The 20,266-nt window shown below is 45.0% G+C and overlaps 1 protein-coding gene across 2 annotated transcripts; it reads left to right on the forward strand.

The window, feature by feature from the left end:
* Positions 1-1,348: 1,348 nt before the first annotated feature.
* Positions 1,349-17,712, forward strand: NAAA (N-acylethanolamine acid amidase). 2 transcript variants are annotated; one of them, XM_077933752.1, is made up of 12 exons: positions 1,349-1,646; positions 2,624-2,788; positions 5,464-5,590; positions 7,003-7,093; positions 8,092-8,168; positions 9,961-10,133; positions 11,489-11,551; positions 13,162-13,228; positions 13,843-13,871; positions 14,277-14,358; positions 15,837-15,862; positions 16,462-17,712. In XM_077933752.1, exons 1-10 carry the CDS (start codon positions 1,414-1,416, stop codon positions 14,350-14,352), a joined length of 1,101 nt encoding a protein of 366 aa, XP_077789878.1. In that variant the 5' UTR covers positions 1,349-1,413; the 3' UTR covers positions 14,353-14,358; positions 15,837-15,862; positions 16,462-17,712. The 2 variants fall into 2 exon arrangements, with proteins under 2 accessions (XP_077789878.1, XP_077789877.1); XM_077933751.1 differs by having other exon boundaries at positions 1,350-1,646; positions 15,837-17,712.
* The last annotated feature ends 2,554 nt before the right edge of the window (positions 17,713-20,266 follow it).

Below are 20,266 nucleotides of genomic sequence, written 5' to 3' on the forward strand. Positions count from 1 at the left end.
CACTGGCTCTCAGGGGTGGGTACCAGGAGCAGGTCAGAAATAACTCACATGACTTCAATGAACTCTTTATTCAAAGAAGAAAGACAGTCCAGGAGGAATCGAACATGGTTCACCAGATTACGAGTGTACCGCTCTTAACCACTATACAACACTGACAACTTCCCTTTGGTGCTTCCTTTCTCTGAACAGTTTTCATCCCAGCTGTGAGGTGAGTGGGGCTGAGAGACTGCAGAGAAGTGTGACTAGCCCAAGGTCACCCAGCAGCTGCATGTGGAGGAGCGGGGAAGCGAACCCAGTTCACCAGGTTACGAGTCTACCGCTCTTAACCACTACACCACACTGGCTCACTGGAGCCTCTTTCCACCTGTCTTGCCCCACTCTCCGGCCCTGGGACTCCTCATGAGGAAGCTGTGCCTGGAGGAAGAACTGTGAGGGGAGAGACTTCATCAGGCAAGGCCTCTTTCCACCTGCCTTGCTCCACCCTCTAGTCTCTGCTTCTCAATTTGCATTGTATTATTTTATGTACTGTGGCTTGCCGTTGTTTTATTGATTATAGTTTAGAAATTATTTATTGTAACTGTTGAATGGGTTTCTCTTTAACTTTTACCCGGAGGGTAATCTGGTCCAACCCTCATCTCAACCTGTGGGCTTTGATGGCTGCACCACCTGTTGGGCTACTCCCAGCTCTGCAGCTACTAAATCATCATCTTTGGCAATCACTCGTCGCGAGGAAGATTGTCTTCCATAAACACAGTCTTAACAGTGGAGGCCAATTCTGGATCTACACCTCCTTCCACAGTGGGGACACAGGTTTCTGGGCAGGTTTCTGTTATCCAATGGGAGCACTCCCAATTGTCAGTACAGTGGTACCTCGGGTTACAGACGCTTCAGGTTACAGACTCTGCTAACCCAGAAATAGTGCTTTAGGTTAAGAACTTGGCTTCAGGATGAGAACAGAAATCGTGCTCCGGCGGCGCGGCAGCAGCAGGAGGCCCCATTAGCTAAAGTGGTGCTTCAGGTTAAGAACAGTTTCAGGTTAAGAACGGACCTCCGGAATGAATTAAGTACTTAACCCGAGGTACCACTGTATTTATACTTCATTTTTAAATATTTGCCTTGAGAGAGCCTTTGAACCTCTTTTGTTGACCACCAGCATTACGCTTTCCTTTTTTAACTTCGGAATAGAAGAGTTGCTTTGGAAGACGATCATCAGGCATCCAAACAACATGACCAATCGCAGGGGGAGGTGAAAGGAAAGGGGGGGGGCGTTTCTATTTTTGGCCCTGCAAGAAGCCCTGATGCGCGCACAGCGGCGCTCCGCCTTTCGTTTGCATTCCCTCCCTCCGCGCCGCGTTCCCTCCCCATATCCGGGCTCCTGGCTTGAGCTTCTCTGTTTGCTTTTGGGTCGCAGCCATGGAGCGGCGGCTGCCACTGCTGCCCGGGCTTGCCTGGAGCTCCTTCTGCCTCCTGCTGTTGCTGAGGCTGCTGTGCAGGGGCGCTGCTGCCCCCCACATCTCCGGGGCCGCTGTTGCTGCGCCCTTGCTGTGCAATGTCAGCTTGGACAGCGCGCCCGAGGAGCGGTGGAAACCGGTCCTGCGCCACTTCGATCCGGAGTTCCTGCGAGCTGCTTTCTACCAGCTCATCGAGTGAGTCCGCACTGGAGATACTGCTGTGGATTTTTCCCCCACTTGGAGTGGGAGAAAAGGGATTGGTGGTGGCCACATCGGCGCTTCGAAATTATAATTACTGTTATTTTTATTTTATTTTTAAACGGATATGGATATCTTTTCCATCTCCAGACAACTTTCTGCAAGTGCTTTCTGCAAGCCTGTTTGAGTAGCTGTTTCCTATTTTGTTTCGCTGCAAATTATTCCTCTTATTATAAACTTCTTTCTACTCCTCCTGCTGATAAAAACAAGTGCCGCTAAAAGACCAAGCCTGTTTGCGTAGCTGTTTCGTTTTTTTGTTTGGCTATAAATTATTCCTCTTCTTATAAACTTATTTCTGCTCTTCCTGCAGATAAAAACAAGCTAAAAGCATGGGAAACACAGTTATTAAAAAAACAATGAAACATTGATAAAATCTTAATTCATATGTGGGTTCACGCTTTCATTACACAAGAAGAGGCAGCTTTTAACACCTGCATTTTTTTTTTTGCGGGATTGTGCCTCCTGTTCCCAGCCTTTTTCTCCTCAATTGAGTTAAAGGTGCAGCACGTTATATAAAGCCAGAGTTTTTGCCAATAGAATCTGTGTATAAAAGCTCTGTATATGCAACTTGACATTTAATAAATAGTTTGAAAACTTAAAAAGGAGGAGGAAGCAGCCTTCATTTTGCTAACCAGGTGACAATTTGAACCCTGGTCTCCCAGGTCTAGTGCAACACATTGATCTCATTTGCTCTCTCAGAGGCACCTTGCTTCTCAATGTGAGCTGCTATTTTTTCCTTGGTTTCCCGTGGGTTTGGCCGTTTGGGTCTCAGCGGTTCCATTCGAAAGCAAAGCAATTGTCTCAAAGCCTGACTGCCATCGTTCTGCATTCAGAGGTTGTTGTCCTGTCGCTCAACTGCAGCCCCTCCGAAGCCAATGACCCCGGTTTATTGCTGTGTTTTCTTTGTTTTTCAGCGAAGTGGTTCCCAAGTGGGTTCATGCGATTATCCGGCCTCTGGCGGAAGAATTAGAATCCTTTGCCCCTCAGCCGTTTGCAGGCGAGATCCGGGGACTCTGCCAAGCCCTGGGGCTAAATGTTGGGGATGGCTTGCTCATCAATTTGGCCTACGAATCTACTGCGTAAGTGTCCTTGATGTTGGTAAGGTAGAGCTCATTGGTGCAAGGGATTTCTTGTACAGTATTTTTTTTAAAAAAAGGGACGCAGGTGGCGCTGTGGGTTAAACCACAGAGCCTAGGACTTGCCGATCAGAAGGTCGGCGGTTCAAATCCCCGCGACGGGGTGAGCTCCCGTTGCTCGGTCCCTGCTCCTGCCCACCTAGCAGTTCAAAAGCACGTCAAAGTGCAAGTAGATAAATAGGTACCACTCCGGCGGGAAGGTAAACGGCATTTCCGTGTGCTGCTCTGGTTCACCAGAAGCGGCATAGTCATGATGGCCACATGACCCGGAAAAACTGTCTGCAGACAAACACCGGCTCCCTCGGCCAATAAAGCAAGATGAGCGCCGCAACCCCAGAGTCGGTCACGACTGGACCTAATGGTCAGGGGTCCCTTTACCTTTACCTATTTTTAAAAATACTGCCTCCACAACGTACATTTAAAGAACACCCCTCTCCAAGAATCCTGGGAACCATAAGTTTTCCCCTTACAGAGCTACTTTTCCTTTCACCGTTAACAAATTGTAGTTCCCGAGATTCTTTGCTGGAGGCTGTGTACTTTAAATGCATCACCATCAACCTTTTTTATTTGTATGCCGCCTCTCCACAGTTAAAAAACAATGCTCAAGGCGGCTGACAGCATAACAAGATTTACATAATTACAAAAGTCATCAACAATAAATAAACCACATCAAAAAAACACACAACCAAGTGGGAAACAATTTCCACATAAATCAAAATCTAAAACCAAGAATACAGCATTAATATCACAGTTTAAAATGACATACCGTAGGTAGAAAATAACAGCAATTTAAACCAAAAACAAAACAAAATGGAGCCCTGTCTGCCTAGTGGCGGTGGCAGCAGCAGTCCTTTATAGAGCCCATCAGGCCCCGCCCTGGGCCAGGTGGTGAGTGGCAGGACTGGGGCCCTCAGGCGCTGAGCAGGGATGAAAGCATCTCCCTTTGATCTTCAACTTTTGGCAGCCATGCCCTCAGGCTGCCTGATCTATTCCACCCCAGCTGCTTGTTATAAGAACTATAACTGGTACCCAGGTTTGCTTTCCCCCCTCCTCCCTCCTCCCTTTTCCTTGCATTAGAATAAGTAGTACCTTTGGTGGGGGACACATCGTGCTCCAGGGAAGCCAACCTCCTCCCTCCTCAGTCCTTTTTCCTTATGTGTCATGTATTTTAGGAAGCAAGCCTGCAGGCAAGGACTCACTTTTTCTTTTTTACTGTTCTCTGCAAGCTGCTCTGAGAGCTTTTCCGGTTAAAAGAGCAGAGTAATAATAATAATAATATAAATAATAATAATTATATCCTGCCCATCTGGCTGGGCTTCCCCAGCCACTCTGGGCGGCTTCCAACAAAATATTAAAATGCCGTAATACATCAAAGATTAAAAGCTTCTCTAAACAGGGCTGCCTTCAGATGTCTTCTAAAAGTCTGGTAGTTGTTGTTCCCTTTGACATCTGGTGGGAGGGCGTTCCACAGGGCAGGTGCCACTACCGAGAAGGCCCTGTGCCTGGTTCCCTATAACTTGGCTTCTCGCAGTGAGGGAACTGCCAGAAGGCCCTCGGCGCTGGACCTCAGTGTCCGGGCTGAACAATGGGGGTGGAGGCACTCCTTCAGATATACAGTGGTACCTCGGGTTAAGTACTTATTTCGTTCCGGAGGTCCGTTCTTAACCTGAAACTATTCTTAACCTGAAGCACCACTTTAGCTAATGGGGCTTCCCACTGCTGCCGTGCCGCGGGAGCACGATTTCTGTTCTCACCCTGAAGCAAAGCTCTTAACCTGAAGCACTATTTCTGGGTTAGCAGAGTCTGTAACCTGAAGCGTCTGTAACCTGAAGCATCTGTAACCTGAAGTGTATGTAACCCGAGGTACCACTGTACTGGATGGAGGCTGTTTAGGGCTTTAAAGGTCAGCACCAACACTTTGAATTGTGCTCGGAAACGTACTGGGAGCCAATGTAGATCTTTCAAGACCGGTGTTATGTGGTCTCGGCAGCCGCAATTTGCCGAGGCAAATTGACCCAGCTATACTAGGGGCAATGTTGGGCTTGGCTACTCAGAAGTAAGCCCCACTGTGTTCAAGGGAGCTTACTTCCAGGTGACTGCACAACACTGCATCTTAAGCAATTAGCATTTTTATATGTTATCATAACAGCTCCGATATAGGTGTACGCAGTTCTTGTGTAAAACAGACTTCGCCATTCATTCCAACGGAGGGGGAGTGTTACGCATTTAGGTGTGCTTTAAACTACTCCATTTAAGTGAATGGGGGAGACCTTGCTGGGGGCGGGGTTCAAGTGCTCACGAGAGCTGTTGCTGTCACAGCAATCTGTGCCCCCCAAAAGGGAAGGATGTCCATTTGATCAGTGTTGCTTATTTCCTAGATGAAATATCAGGGGAAACACATAATTTTTTGCGTGGATATAGAACCATATATAGAATTCTAGGAATTTGGAAGGGACTTCCAGAGTCATCTAGTCTCGCCCCCTGCAATGCAGGAATCTTTTGCCCAACCTGGGACTTGAACCCACTACCCTGAGATTGAGATTGTCATGCTCTACCGACTGAGCTATCCCAGATGTGGAGTGTCCCTTTTCACCCCACGATCTTTTATTGTCCCACAGATTCTGCACCAGTATCATCGCTCAGGATAACAATGGGAACATATACCATGGCCGGAATATGGATTATGCTTTTGGAGATATTTTACGCAAGACAACCATTGATGTGGAGTTCATAAAGAATGGGCAGGTAAGAAGAGCTTTTGGTGGTGATTAAGAATGACCGAGAGAAGGATAGAAAACGCAGGGCGAGTGTGCATTTTGCATTTCAGAATCTGTCCTATCCAGGATTCTGAAACGGCATCCATCATATTTTACAGCGGAGGCCAGGATTTAGGCACCTGACTGCCTGTAACAGGGATGGGGGTCCTCCTGTGCTGTGTACACCCAGCACAATTAAATCACATGACTCCTTCCAAAGAATTCTGGGAACCGTAGTTTGTAAAGGGTGCCAAGAACTATAGCTGTGGGGGGGGGGGACTACAGTTCCCAGGATTTGAGTGTGTGTGCTTTAAATGTGTGTTGTGTACACAACTGATGTGTCATTAGTCTGCAATTCACATAAGCCCCAGTTGCTGTGGCCAAAGGCCGGAGTGTTAGCTTGAAGTCTAGAGAGAAAACATTGGTTGAACATTTCCTCATTCTCTTTGTGTTAGTAAATCAGAGGCCTTGAATTTTAAGCTTCTCCCTTAATCCTATTCAAGCATTTTATTGTCAGTATGCCTTTCAACCGATGTGCAGCGACTGGCTCAATAACTGGTTCTGCCCCGACTGGGCTAGGCGACTGGAACACTTTCAGAGACCTTCTAATCCTGGAAAACAGGTCCCAGTGCGCTGGACTCACATCTGTGCAATGTGAGCACCAGACTCATGCAGAATATAAATAACGCAGAAGCTAGCTGTGAAGCATAACTCCTTTTATTTCTAATTGCTACTACAAACTAAAGAACTACTGGCTTGCAGCTCCCACTCAGCCATTTAGTCACTACGTAGATAAGACTCTCTCCACACACAGAGCGAGGCAGTCAGTCAGGAGCGGAAGAGTAGAAGAGCAGTTTCCGCCCCCTCCTTTCTCAAAACAACAGATCAGGAGATTCTTGCAATGGGAGGGATGAAAATATCAACATTTATGAATTAGGCCTTTATTTAAATGTGGGACCCTGTGTTTTAATTTAACAACACCTCTGACTTTACCTTGTTTGGCAATGTGCTATGCGTTTAACCACAGAGCCTAGGACTTGCCGATCAGAAGGTCGGCGGTTCGAATCCCCGTGACGGGGTGAGCTCCTGTCACTCGGTCGCTGCTTCTGCCAACCTAGCAGTTCGAAAGCATGTCAAAAGTGCAAGTAGATAAATAGGTACCGCTCCAGCAGGAAGGTAAACGGTGTTTCCGTGCGCTGCTCTGGTTTGCCAGAAGCAGCTTAGTCATGCTGGCCGCATGACCCGGAAGCTGTATGCTGGCTCCCTCGGCCAATAAAGCGAGATGAGCGCCGCAACCCCAGAGTTGGACACGACTGGAACTAATGGTCAGGGGTCCGTTTACCTTTACCTATGCATTAAAAGCAGTTAACTGCAGGCTGTTCTCCGTCTTCGGATTTTCAGGTAAAGTTCAGAGGTACGACATTTCTCGGTTACGTAGGTTTATGGACAGGACAAAGTCCACACAAGTTTACAGTTTCTGGAGACGAGAGAGGTAAGCAAAGCTCATTCTTTCTCAACAGGGCAGGGTATAATCTACAGTCAGAATGAATTACAAAAATATGTGCAGTTGCCAATGTCTTGTTCAGTTCGTATCATGTGTCTTATTGTACTTTTGTTGGCTTTTTAATAATAATAATAATAATAATAATAATAATAATAATAATAATAATATCTTTATTGTCACTACCCCCTCTCGGGGACAATGAAATTACTTGACTGCTCCATAAAAAACACTAATTAAAACAATACAGTATAGTACAGCAAGGAAGATTAGATGACTTTCAAAGTCCAGGCTTCCCATTCAGGGCCGAGATCGCTCTGGAGAAGAAGCTGTTCTTAAGACGGCTCGTTCTTGTCTTCATTGTCCTGTATCTCCGTCCCGACGGCAGGAGCTCGAAGAGACAGTGACCAGGATGCGATGGATCTTTTACTATGTCCAGTGCCTTCCTATGGCACCTTGTGGCATAAATCTGCTCTAAGGTGGAGAGTGGGCAGCCAACAATGCTCTCTGCTGCCTTAACAACTCTGCACAACCCCATCCTGTCCTGGGTAGTACAGCTTCCGTACCACACACATAAGCCATAAGTGAGCACACTCTCAATGGCACAGTGATAGAAGGCAAGCAGCAGTTTCTGCGGAAGATGGTTTTTCCTTAGAATTCTCAAAAAGTACAGTCTCTGCTGCGCCTTCTTCACAAGCCCCCTTGTGTTGACACTCCAGGACAGATCCTCTTGTAATTGTTTTGGATCTATTTTGCTAACCCCTGCTCCGTTCCGGAGCACGGTGGTTAAAAACATGCGATCAAGAATGCATTCATTCAAAAGAGAAAAACATAATTTAAATCACAAATCTGTATTTTAAATATTGCTTTTCTTCATCCCGGCCTTTTGGGGTGGGAGCAATTAAACACTAAACCAGCAAGAGGAAATCACTCATGTTTGTGAATGTTGATTCTTATGGAGTGTCCCCCCCCCCCTTTCATTTTTATAGATTCTGGCGCGTGGTGGGAAAATGCCATTGCTGCTTTCATAAATCGAAATTCTCCTGTCAGCTGGCTGGTCAGGACTGTAAGTAGCCACAGTTTTGTCCTTTGTAGACTCAGTGCTCACTTTCTGAAAATCAGAAATTCTGAATTAGTCCATGCTTTTCTTACAAAATTGCACTGGTAAATTGTTATGGAAAGCAGTTCTAGAGGTGGTACATGTACAGAAATGTTATGCATTTAGTTTATCACTCTTATTTGTTAAGAGATTTTCTGTGCTTCATGTGACAGATTGCCTTTTCTGTGACTCAAAATGACAGATATCTGCATTGCCTTGTTTCGGATTCTTTCATGGAACAGTAGCAGCCAAGATAGTGCTCTCTAAATTTATTATTATTGTTCTTTTATTTTGATTCATTGCCTGCACTTCACCCTAAGGTCCCAGGGCAGGTCACAACAATTTGAAATACAACGTTAAAAAGCATTTAAAAAAGATTACCATCACAAGAATAGTGTGGGTCCATAAAAAATAGACATCTCAAGTGTCAAATGCACAGGCATGAGTCTTCAGCGTACAACAAAAACTGTATAATTAAGGTGCCAGATTCCTCTTAAGGCAGTGTTGCTTAAATTTTGGTTTCCACCTGCTGTTGGACTACAACTTCCATTATCCCCAGTTATCAGGACCAGTGGTCAGGGATGATGGGAGTTGTAGTCTTAGGGGCTTTCGCAGAGAATGCCCTCTCCTGGTCCACTACCACCTTGAGCTTCTGAAATGCCCGCTCTGTAAGGAAGGAGGCAGTCTTTCAGATATTTGTTGGACTACAACTCCCACCATGCCTTGCGGCTGATGGGAATTGCAAAGTGACAACATCCAGAGGGCAGCCCCACATTGGCTACCTTGCCCTAGAGCAGTGGTGGCCAAATTTGGCCCTCCAGCTGTTTTGGGACTACAATTCCCATCATCCCTGACCACTGGTCCTGTTAGCTAGGGGTGATGGGAGTTGTAGTCCAAAAAACAGCTGGAGGGCCAAGTTTGGCCACCACTGCCCTAGAGCAGTGTTTCCCAACCTTGGGCCTCCAGCTGTTTTTGAACTACAATTCCCACCATCCCTGACCACTGGTCTTGCTAGCTAGGGATGATGGGAGTTGTAGTCCAAAAACAGCTGGAGGCCCAAGGTTGGGAAACACTGCCCTAGAGCATCCTTGCACATTTTGTCAGCCATAGGCTAATCTGGCACATCTCAACTTGCGGATCTTGTTGGCTTGATGTAGGATGAGTTAAAGCAGAGGGTGTAAAAGGGAGAGCATATTCAAACTTTGACAATACTCAGGTTTTTGTGATGAGAACATAAACCTGGTGTAGCAACAATAAAATTGTTTCAGATGTCACGGCGTTCAGAAGTCCGTTTTCCCCAGCACAGATGACTACAAACATTGTATGTTCTGTTGAATTAATGTCTTGCAAATTGGTAGGTGTTCCAATTAAAAAACATGGTTTTGAGGCCTGAGGTGAGCAAGGGTCATTTGCCATTTTCGCTTTTGCGTGACAGCTCTGCGCCTGGTGATTATCAGGTTAGCTCTGCAAATAGAAGGACTAGAAACTTGCTTCCTTAAAATGGGAATTCAGGTTTTCAGGACACGGATAAGCAGCAACTCTGTTACTTCTGGAGCCTTGGGGGTAATGCACAGTGTGATAAATGTTTGCAGGTTTGCCAGTTCCAAACCCAAAATGGGGCTTCTTTGACTTCTCCCAACTCTACAGCTGTGCGATGGGAAAAACTGTGCCTTCCATGCAATCCTTAAAGGCACAGGAGCACCCTCATGGTGTGGAGCTCCCAGTCCAAAACGCCCACTCCCTTTCTGCTTTGCTGCAGGTTTTGAGCGACGCTGAAGACTTTGAAGCTGCTGCTCTCATGCTGTCCAAGACACCGATTATAGCTGACGTCTACTACATCATTGGGGGCACCAGTCCCAGGGAGGGGGCAGTCATTACCAGAAGGAGAAGCGGTCCAGTCGATATTTGGCCCTTGGATCCTCTGACCGGAGGGTAAGCGTGAAATTTTGTAACCCTGGGTTTTGCAGGTGGGGGAGGGAAAAAAACCAAGCTGTGAATTTGTAGGTGGAAGAAGTATCAGTGTCCCTTGGTAGTTTTTGAGCAGGGCAAGAGGACGCAGCTGTTTGGAGTAGCCGAAAGGGATATTTGTGCCTGGGACGGGGGATAGAGAGGGTGTAGAAACTAGGAAACTAGCAAAAGCGACAGGAAGAGTAAGCGGCCAACCAAAACAAAAAGTCTAGAACAGGGGTGTCAAACTCAAATTCATCGGAGGCCGCATCAGCAGTTTGGTCACCCTCAAAGGGCCGGTTGTATCTGTAGGACTATGTGTCCACTCTTTATTATCATAAATTATTGTCACTGCATTCAATTATTACTGTTTTTTGTAATAATGTAAGTAATAACTAGCTCTGAAAGCAGAAACATAGTCAGAATAATGGCAAGTAGAATGCATGTCAAGTGGAGGCTTCCTGTGTAGAACGGCCGGCGCCGCTAGAGGGCAGACGTTCTCTGGCTTGTAGGCTGCCGCGCATGCGCTAAAGAGGCGGCTTTCTTGTGTCAAAAAAAAAAGAGCGAGAATAAAAGGTGAAGGCTGGCGGCCGGCGGCTACACGGGCCACATGACGAGGTCTGGCGCGCCAGATTCGGCCCGTGGGCCTTGCGTTTGACACCCGTGGTCTAGAAGGATTGGAGAATCTCTAAAGAATATTTAGAAAACGATGGAATAAAAGGAAACATCTTGGCAGAGTTAGACTGATCCCTGTATTGTATAAAAATAAGTTTGTAGGGAGGTAAAAAGAAATGATATAAGAAATATGTAACTGTGCAGTATAAAGTAATGGATAGACAAAGCACAGTGAGATTAATTGAAAGTCAGTTTTAAATTTCTTTTCTATAAATTTTATAATTGTGTTCAATACCAGGAGTATATCTGATGATATTATAGTAATCTTATATCTTATAGTGTGGTGGTTTGTTTGATTTTTCTGTTATTTGTTTGTTTGTTTGTTTGTTTGATTGTGTGTTTGTTTACTTGTATGTACATCTGTTTTTCATAAATGTATTTATTTTAAATTAATAAAGATATATTTTTAAAAAGAAAAAAAAGAAACTAGAATTCTGCACAGAAGCAAAATAAACATTCATTGCTCCCCCATATTTGCTTGACGTGATATGAGCAGCCATTTGTGCATAAAATCAGGGTGCGTCTAGTTTTTCCTATCCATGTTACAGATCTGAAAATCTTTCGGAAGAAACTAATTTCCCCCGTTTAAAAAATAAGTACTTTATTTGTATAATGTGTGCAAAAATAATGCAATGATAAATGTTTTAACCATGTGTTTTATATAGGTGGTACCGGGTGGAGACAAACTACGATCACTGGACAACCCCTCCTCCTTTTGATGATCGAAGGTTTGTGTGAAGATGATGTTCTCCTAAAGAAAAATGAAAAGCAAAAGTACATACATGCTTTCTTATACCTCCACTGTTGGAGGCAATATGCAGTTCCTTTCAGTTCTGTCTCTCTCCTTCACCAATCAGTGCTGAAATCAGGCCTGGAGCCAGACCAAAATGGGTCGAGATCAGGGATGGAGAACCTCTGGCCCTCCAGGTGTTGATGAACTACAACTCCCATCAGCCCCAGCAAACACGGCTAGGGATTATGGGAGTTGAAGTTCAGCAACATCTGGAGGGCCAAAGTTCCCCATATTCAGTTTTATCCAGGCACAATTGAAGGTGGTTGACCACCACTATCTCAATCGCCTTTCCCAAGAATGAGACATCTGCCACCAAGTTTTGGTTCTCCAGTACCTCAAGGTTCAGGGTGTATGTCTTGAAATTCGGCGTCAACTCCTGCCTGCTCTCATGGAGGGGGACCCACCTGGTTGGTTCTTCCTGGGTTGTTTAATAATAATAATAATAATAATAATAATAATAATAATAATAATTTATTATTTGTACCCCGCCCATCTGGCTGGGCTTCCCCAGCCACTCTGGGTGGCTTCCAACAAAGATTAAAAATATATTAAAATGTCACACATCAAAAACTTCCCTAAACAGGGCTGCCTTCAGATGTCTTCTAAATGTCAGGTAGTTGTTTATCTCTTTGACATCTGATGGGAGGGCGTTCCACAGGGCGGGCGCCACTACCGAGAAGGCCCTCTGCTTGGTTCCCTGTAGCTTTGCTTCTCACAGTGAGAGAACTGCCAGAAGGCCCTCAGCGCTGGACCTCAGTGTCCGGGCAGAACGATGGGGGTGGAGACGCTCCTTCAGATATACTGGGCCGAGGCCGTTTAGGGCTTTAAACGTCAACACCAACACTTTGAATTGTGCTTGGAAACGTATTGGGAGCCAATGTAGGTCTTTCAAGACCGGTGTTATGTGGTCTTGGTGGCCGTCACCAGTCTAGCTGCCGCATTCTGGATTAGTTGTAGTTTCCGGGTCACCTTCAAAGGTAGCCCCACATAAAGCGCATTGCAGTAGTCCAAGCGGGAGATAACTAGAGCATGCACCACTCTGGCGAGACAGTCTGCGGGCAGATAGGATCTCAGCCTGCATACCAGATGGAGCTGGTAGACAGCTGCCCTGGGTACAGAATTGACCTGTGCCTCTATGGACAGCTGTGAGTCCAAAATGACTCCCAGGCTGCGCACCTGGTCCTTCAGGGGCACAGTTACCCCATTCAGGACTAGGGAGTCCTCCACACCCGCCCGCCTCCTTTCCCCCCAAAACAGTACTTCTGTCTTGTCAGGATTCAACCTCAATCCATTAGCCACCATCCATCCTCTTAGCCGTGACAAGCAAGAGTCGAGAGCATGTGGTACACAACAACTGAGACTGAGCTCAGAAAAAAAGACTACATGTTGCTCAGCTTTCTGTTCTGGTAATTTTTACATGCACAAACAGAATCCCATATGGGGCGAAACCCCCCACACCTCCGACCTCCAGTATGAAATAGTCTTCTGCACCGCGATTCTTCCCAGTTTTGATTCATTCACTAAAATTTAATTTTTACTCTGCAGAACCCATGCCATGAAGGCGATGAATGCCACCGGACAGAAAAATATTAATCTCGATTCTCTCTACAAAGTAAGTTTTCCATTTTACATCATGCCCGTTTAAAAAAACCAAAAACAATAAAGCCTTTTACTGGTGCCTTTATGCTACAATAGTTTTCTGGTGGGATTTCTCGAGGGTTGCCAAATTTGCAAACAAGCAAACCTGTTGTGGGTGACGCACACGCAACTAAGCACACACTACAACAGATTGTATTGGCTATAATATTGTGCTGCTTTCAAGCCTAAATTCAATGAGGGGGAAGGTCTGAAGATGCCAGTGATGGCCTCTGTGGGCACCTGTACAAAAAAGCCTCAATTTCTGCACTCCAGAATGGACTTTCCTCTGCCCTGAGTCTTGTCGGGAAGAAAGGCAGGGTATAAATAAATAAATTTAATAATAATAATACATGAAGCATCATCCATCAGTTGCTTCAGACGTCTTATTAAGGCTTTCCCTGACCCAGAAGATTGGACCCTATTATTACTAGGATTAAGTTTCTGTCTGTTTCTATAGTACTGTTTTTATCATACTGTGTGTTTTTCCCCCCTTTTTATGCTGTATTTTTGTGTACTGGCGCTTAGACATTTCAGCCATTCAGAAATGCTTTTTCGTAAATGGACACTTTCCATTTTGTTGTTTTCCAGGTGCTATCCGTACAGCCAGTCTTAAACAAGTAAGTTGGCATTTCATAGAATCATAGAATTGGAAGGGATCTCGCGAGTCATCTAGTCCAGTCCCTACGAATCTCATGCTCTCCCAGCTGAGCTTTGCAGATTTCCAAGAATTCCGTAATTAAAGAAATAACGCCTGGGTTTCCTTCTCCCTCTCCTCCAACCCCATCCTCTTTCCTTGTGTGTCGTGTCTTAAGCTGGTCTTAACACCGACATTTGTAAGTCTTTTTTTGTGGGGAAGGGAGCCTGTTTTGGACTGAAAAGTGGGATAAAGAGGCTTCTAATAAACCTGGAACCCAGAGCAATAAAAGGGCTCCTCTAAATCTGACCTCTCTTTTATTCAAGTTAATGTTTGAGTTAGAATCTTAGGTACAACATGACTCAGTTCCTTTCATATCCTTTGTCAGGCTCACAGTTTATACCACTGTAATGAGTGCTGCAGCCCCCAGCAAGTATACGACATGCATCAGAAACTTGGAATGAAAATGAGTAAGTTACCATATTTTATGCAAATTGCCTTTGGGATTGCCATCCAAATACCCAGTAGCTCTGGCTTGTCATTAGGGATGTAAGGAGGCATCATTCATTGTCTGAACGTGTATTCCGAATGTGCAGTACTGTTTTCATTCTGCTGCAAATCGCCTTCTGCCATTTGTCTTGATATTTGTCTTGCTCTCCACTTGTGGTGAAATGACATACGTCGTGTAGTTTTACATAGTCTGCGTAATTAATTACATAACTCACGTTGGCATTATGTGGTAAAGGTAAAGGGACCCCTGGCCATTAGGTCCAGTTGTGGCCGACTCTGGGGTTGCGGCACTCATCTCGCTTTATTGGCCGAGGGAGCAAGCGTACAGCTTCCGGGTCATGTGGCCAGCATGACTAAGCCACTTCTGGTGAACCAGAGCAGTGCACGGAAACGGCATTTACCTTCCCGCCGGAGTGGTACCTATTTATCTACTTGCACTTTGACCTGCTTTCGAACTGCTAGGTTGGCAGGAGCAGGGACCGAGCAACGGGAGCTCACCCCGTCGCGGGGATTCGAACCGCCGACCTTCTGATCGGCAAGTCCTAGGCTCTGGTTTAACCCACAGCGCCACCCGCGTCCCTATTATGTTATCCCACTCCATAAATTTAAATGCGAAGGAAAACCAATGCGGGTTTTCCATGATCAACTGCATATCATTTGTGGTCTGAATGCAACAGGAACACCAATTGCATTTGCTGGATTGATTTATTTTCTATGTGTAAGCGAACATCAGCAATTTCTGTTCCCGTTTCTGTTTTCCTCGGAATTCTCTGACGTTCCTACTTGCAGTTCCTGACATCTAACTTGCAGCCACAACTAGGTGCATCTCATTACAGAATTGCCCTCTATCTTTTTTTATATTTATATATAGTTTTTATTTACTTTCCATTTAACAATATACATTCCCATCATCATTATCCACTTTACCTCCCTGGCTCTTTAGAGCCTATCGACTTCCTCCACTCCCGCCTCAGGGCTTTCAAAATTAACTATTATATCATTGCATTTTGTACGTTTTTGAATTCTAATTACACTCGTTACAAAATGGCTCAAAATTTAAATAAATATAGAAGGGTAGAAAACTTCTCCTTACAAGTCTTCAGATAACCCTGCTAGTGATGTTAATTGCTTACAATTATCTTTTAGATATCGTGTAAATTTACTCCAGTCCTTTTGGGATACCTGATTGTGCTGGTTTTGAGAATTGTCCCCTATCGGGAAGTTTTCACTGTTTGACATTTTGCTGTATTTTTATTATGTTTGAAGCTGCCTAGAATGGCTTATGCAACCCAGTCAAGATGGGTAGGGTATAAGTAATAAATAATAACTATTATTATTATTATTATTATTATTATTATTATTATTTATTGCAGTTTGTTAAAGGTGCATGTCAACATACGCTAATTTTAGTTTCCCTTTTTTTTTTGTCTCCATGCAGATCATGGAGGGATTTGGAAAAATGGGCTTCCCTGTAGGAATGAAAAATCACAGGAGACGAGAGAGGCAGGTGTAACATGAGGCGTCTGTCAGGGCGGGCCCTGGGAGCCTCCTTTATTGAATATTACAAACATTGCCACAGGTGGGCCTGTGGCTGATTGGTTGATACACAAAGAAACTTGTTGCTGATTGGTTAACATAAGTACTAAGGCGGGAATTACATGTGAGAGGTGGGGATTACATGTGATCATTTATCATCGATGGATTAAAGGCTGGGAATCGAAGCTAGAACTAGACAGGCATGAAGCCTCCTAATTAAATTGTAACTAGAGATTAATATGGCACAAACAATTACTAATGATGGATCATAACATGAAACAATATAACAATCAAGTTCTGTAGATGTGGTCAGCTAGGCATGAAGAGCAGGTCATGTTGTTTTCCATGAGCTTAGGATGACTGAACAAGGAAAAGAATGTCCTGGTGTTTGGAACAGTTTTGTACAGTTTGTGCAGAAGCAGATTGCAAGAGAATGCAAGAGAAAAGGAGCAAGGCTTCTCCAAAATGCAGCAGGTATGGGCAGAAGGAGAACTAACAGTTATATGCAGAAAGAGGACTTCCCTTTACTTCCCCTAGAACCCACACTGAGATTTCTGCTCCCCTGAACAAGCAGTTCAGTACATTAATGGGGGGAAATTGCCATCCTGTTCTTTTACAAAGAACAACAGACCTCAGTGGAAATGCACTAAATGTGGCTGACTGCATAGAACTTGAAATAATCCCAGCTATACAGGAATGCAACTAAGGGTGAAGCATAATCATCTGAATATGATTTCCAGTAGATGATGCTTTGAAGGAAGATGATGCAGGAACCTTGAGGAAATTAAGCATGTCTGAGTCTGGTCCGTGCCTGGGATGGCAGAGTACCTGGTAACCCTACTGATGATGCCTTGATTTCCACAAAAGAACAGCAGGAGGGAAGCACATCAAATTGTGGCAGAGTATGCGCAGCTGTGGCCAATTCCAGAGAATGATGGGCTTGAGCAGGCATCCCCAACCTGCGGTCCTCCAGATGTTTTGACCTACAACTCCCATGATCCCTAGCTAACTGGGCCAGTGGTCAGGGATGATGGGAATTGTAGTCCGAAACATCTGGAGGGCCGAAGGTTGGGGGTGCCTGGGCTTGAGCATTTGCTGGGCTCCCTACAAAAGGCCCGCTGCCCCCCAAACCCTGCTGCTTTGCACACGGCACTTGAGAAAGTTAGAGACTGCACAATATAATTCTCATTTTGCACACACAAAATCTTTGTAGGCTAAGGGAGCCTGTTGAAGGTGCTCTGCCTATTAGATGCTAGCACTGCATATAGTAATGCCCTGGTTCTGGTAATCAGAAAATGAAGTTTAAATATTTTAATGTTTGAAATCTTAAGCCTTCAGACAGGACTGAAAAGTTAATGGGTTGTTTTTTATCGTCGCTCTTGGAATAAAATGATTGTTCTTTGATGATAGGTGAAATATACTCGGAGTCAAGAGTGGATTTCATGCTCTTTATTCAGCTCATAGTAGTGAGGAATGGAAGTTCCCCCGAAATGTCTGCCTTATATACATTATTTACACAATGGGCCCCACATGATTGGCGAATTCTGGGATTCTCCTGTAGGCCAATCAGGTTGCGGATTCACTTCCACCTGGAGTTGGATTGGGTGGCTCCTGCGGACCAATCAGACTGCTGCATTCTGGATCCTATTGTTCTAGGACCAATCAGACTGCTGCATTCTGGATCCTATTGTTCTAGGACCAATCAGACTGCTGCAATTTGGATCCTATTCAACTCAGTACATAACAATAGGACTGTAAATAAATTGATTTACAAAGCAGCGGTGGTTAGTTGATTTCCCCCCTGTGTTATATCTTCTACTTCCCATACTGCAGCAAAAAGATACCTGTGAATTTGAGCCATAGGCATGTAGTCCAGTGGTACGAAGAGCTAGTAAAGAGGTACCTCGGGTTACAGACGCTTCAGGTTACAGACGCTTCAGGTTACAGACTCCGCTAACCCAGAAATAGTACCTCGGGTTAAGAACTTTGCTTCAGGATGAGAACAGAAATCGTGCACCGGCGGCACGGCGGCAGCAGGAGGCCCCATTAAAGTGGTACCTCGGGTCAAGAACAGTTTCAGGTTAAGAACGGACCTCCGGAACAAATTAAGTTCTTAACCTGAAGTACCACTGTACAGCCTCTTCTTCATTTATGGGAACAACAATTCAAGAAGATTCTTGACAAAAGATCCCTTTTACACTTGTGTTGCAGCAGCTCTTGAAAAGTAAGTTGGCTTCTGTGGTCAGGGGAGAGTCCCCTTAGTCACCTAAACACTATTGGGTGGTTGGGCTTGATATGGGAACATTAGGTTGTTGGGCGAACTCTTCCAGGTTACTCTGGCATATAGAATCATAGAATCTTAGAGCTGGAAGGGACCCAAGGATCATTGAGTCCAACCCCCTGCAATGCAGGAATCTCAGCTAAAGCATCCATGACAGATGGCCACCCAACCTCTGCTTAGAAGCCACCAAGGAAGGACAGTCCACAATCTCCAGAGGGAGACCATTCCACAATTGGAACAACTCTTGCTACCAGAAAGTTATTCCTGATGTTTCGTTGGAATCTCCTTTCTTGTAACTTGAAGCCACTGAATGCACATTTCAGACCTTAGATCTGCTGGAAGGTGCAGAAGGGAACAACAGACCCCTGAAGGGCCAGGTGCGCAGCCTGGGAGTCATTTTGGACTCACAGCTGTCTATGGAGGCACAGGTCAATTCTGCATCCAGGGCAGCTGTTTATCAGCTCCACCTGGTACGCAGGCTGAGACCCTACCTGCCCGCGGACTGTCTAGCCAGAGTGGCGCATGCTCTGGTTATCTCCCACTTGGACTACTACAATGCACTCTATGTGGGGCTACCTTTGAAGGTGACCCAGAAACTGCAATTAATCCAGAATGCAGCAGCTAGACTGGTGACTGGGAGCGGCCGCCGAGACCATATAACACCAGTCTTGAAAGACCTACATTGGCTCCCGGTATGTTTCTGAGCACAATTTAAAGTGTTGGTGCTGACCTTTAAAGCCTTAAACGGCCTTGGTCCAGTATACCTGAAGGAGCGTCTCCACCCCCATCGTTCTGCCCGGACACTGAGGTCCAGCACCGAGGGCCTTCTGGCAGTTCCTTCACCGTCAGAAGCCAAGTTACAGGGAACCAGGCAGAGGGCCTTCTTGGTAGTGGCACCTGCCCTGTGGAACGCCCTCCCACCAGATGTCAAAGAGAAAAATAACTACCAGACTTTTAGAAGACATCTGAAGGCAGCCTTGTTTAGGGACGCTTTTAATGTTTGATGTATTACGGTATTTTAATATTTTGTTGGAAGCCGCCCAGAGTGGCTGGGGAAGCCCAGCCAGATGGGCAGGGTATAAATAATAAATTATTATTATGTTATTATTATTTATTTCAGTTTTATTTACTGTATAAGATTTCTTTCCCTTCACCAGAAGGTCAGAGGTGGGTTTGCCACAACCATAGAATATATGCAATTACAAGAACAGATAAAGGTGTTGACATGATTGTCAAAGGTAAAATGATTCCCAGTGAACCAGAACAGCTTGAGTCGGGTCGGCAAACTACGGCTGCTGCTCATCAACAACGCTGGTGAGGGGGCGCTGCCAAGACGTGCTCCTGAGCATGTGCAGAGTGTGTTCCTCCTCCAGGTCCGGAGGCAGCTGCGGGACCGGCTTGCAGGCTATTTAAATTTTTCAAAATATAGTCCGGCCCTCCACAAGGTCTGAGGGACAGTGGACCGGTCCCCTGATGAAAAAGTTTGCTGACTCCTGGCTTAAGTTCAGCAGAAGAGCCACACAAAACAAAATGCATTTTTTTATTATTATTATTATTTTCATTTCACTTTTAATTTGTATTCTGCCTTTCTACATTACTATGCACGAGGCACTTTTCAAGCTGGAGAAACAAGAAGATAGGCAGCAAAGTTCACGCAACTAATAACAATCCAACCCAATACAAAAAGGTCATAATAACTTTAAAATAAATGACTTAAATAAAGCAATATTCAATAATCCATTAGAATATAATAGTAAACAGTAAAATTAAATAGCAAATAATAAACAGTTCACACTTAAAAAATACAATGAAGAATTACTATACTGTAATCAATAAAAATAACGGCAAGTCACAATGTATAAAATCATAGAAATGCCACAAAAATATCTGCCATTTTCAGATATTGCCCCAATGTTGGAATTTTCCCCATGTGCCAATATTGCCACTTATACCTTTAACTCCCTGACTGAATAGCAGGGGGGTCAACTTGAATGAAATATTGGGGAGGGAACCCCCACCCCACATAATCGATCACATGACACTGCACACAC

The sequence above is a fragment of the Podarcis muralis genome, chromosome 9, assembly GCF_964188315.1.
Source record: "Podarcis muralis chromosome 9, rPodMur119.hap1.1, whole genome shotgun sequence".
In the NCBI taxonomy this organism is placed as follows: Eukaryota; Metazoa; Chordata; class Lepidosauria; order Squamata; family Lacertidae; genus Podarcis; species Podarcis muralis.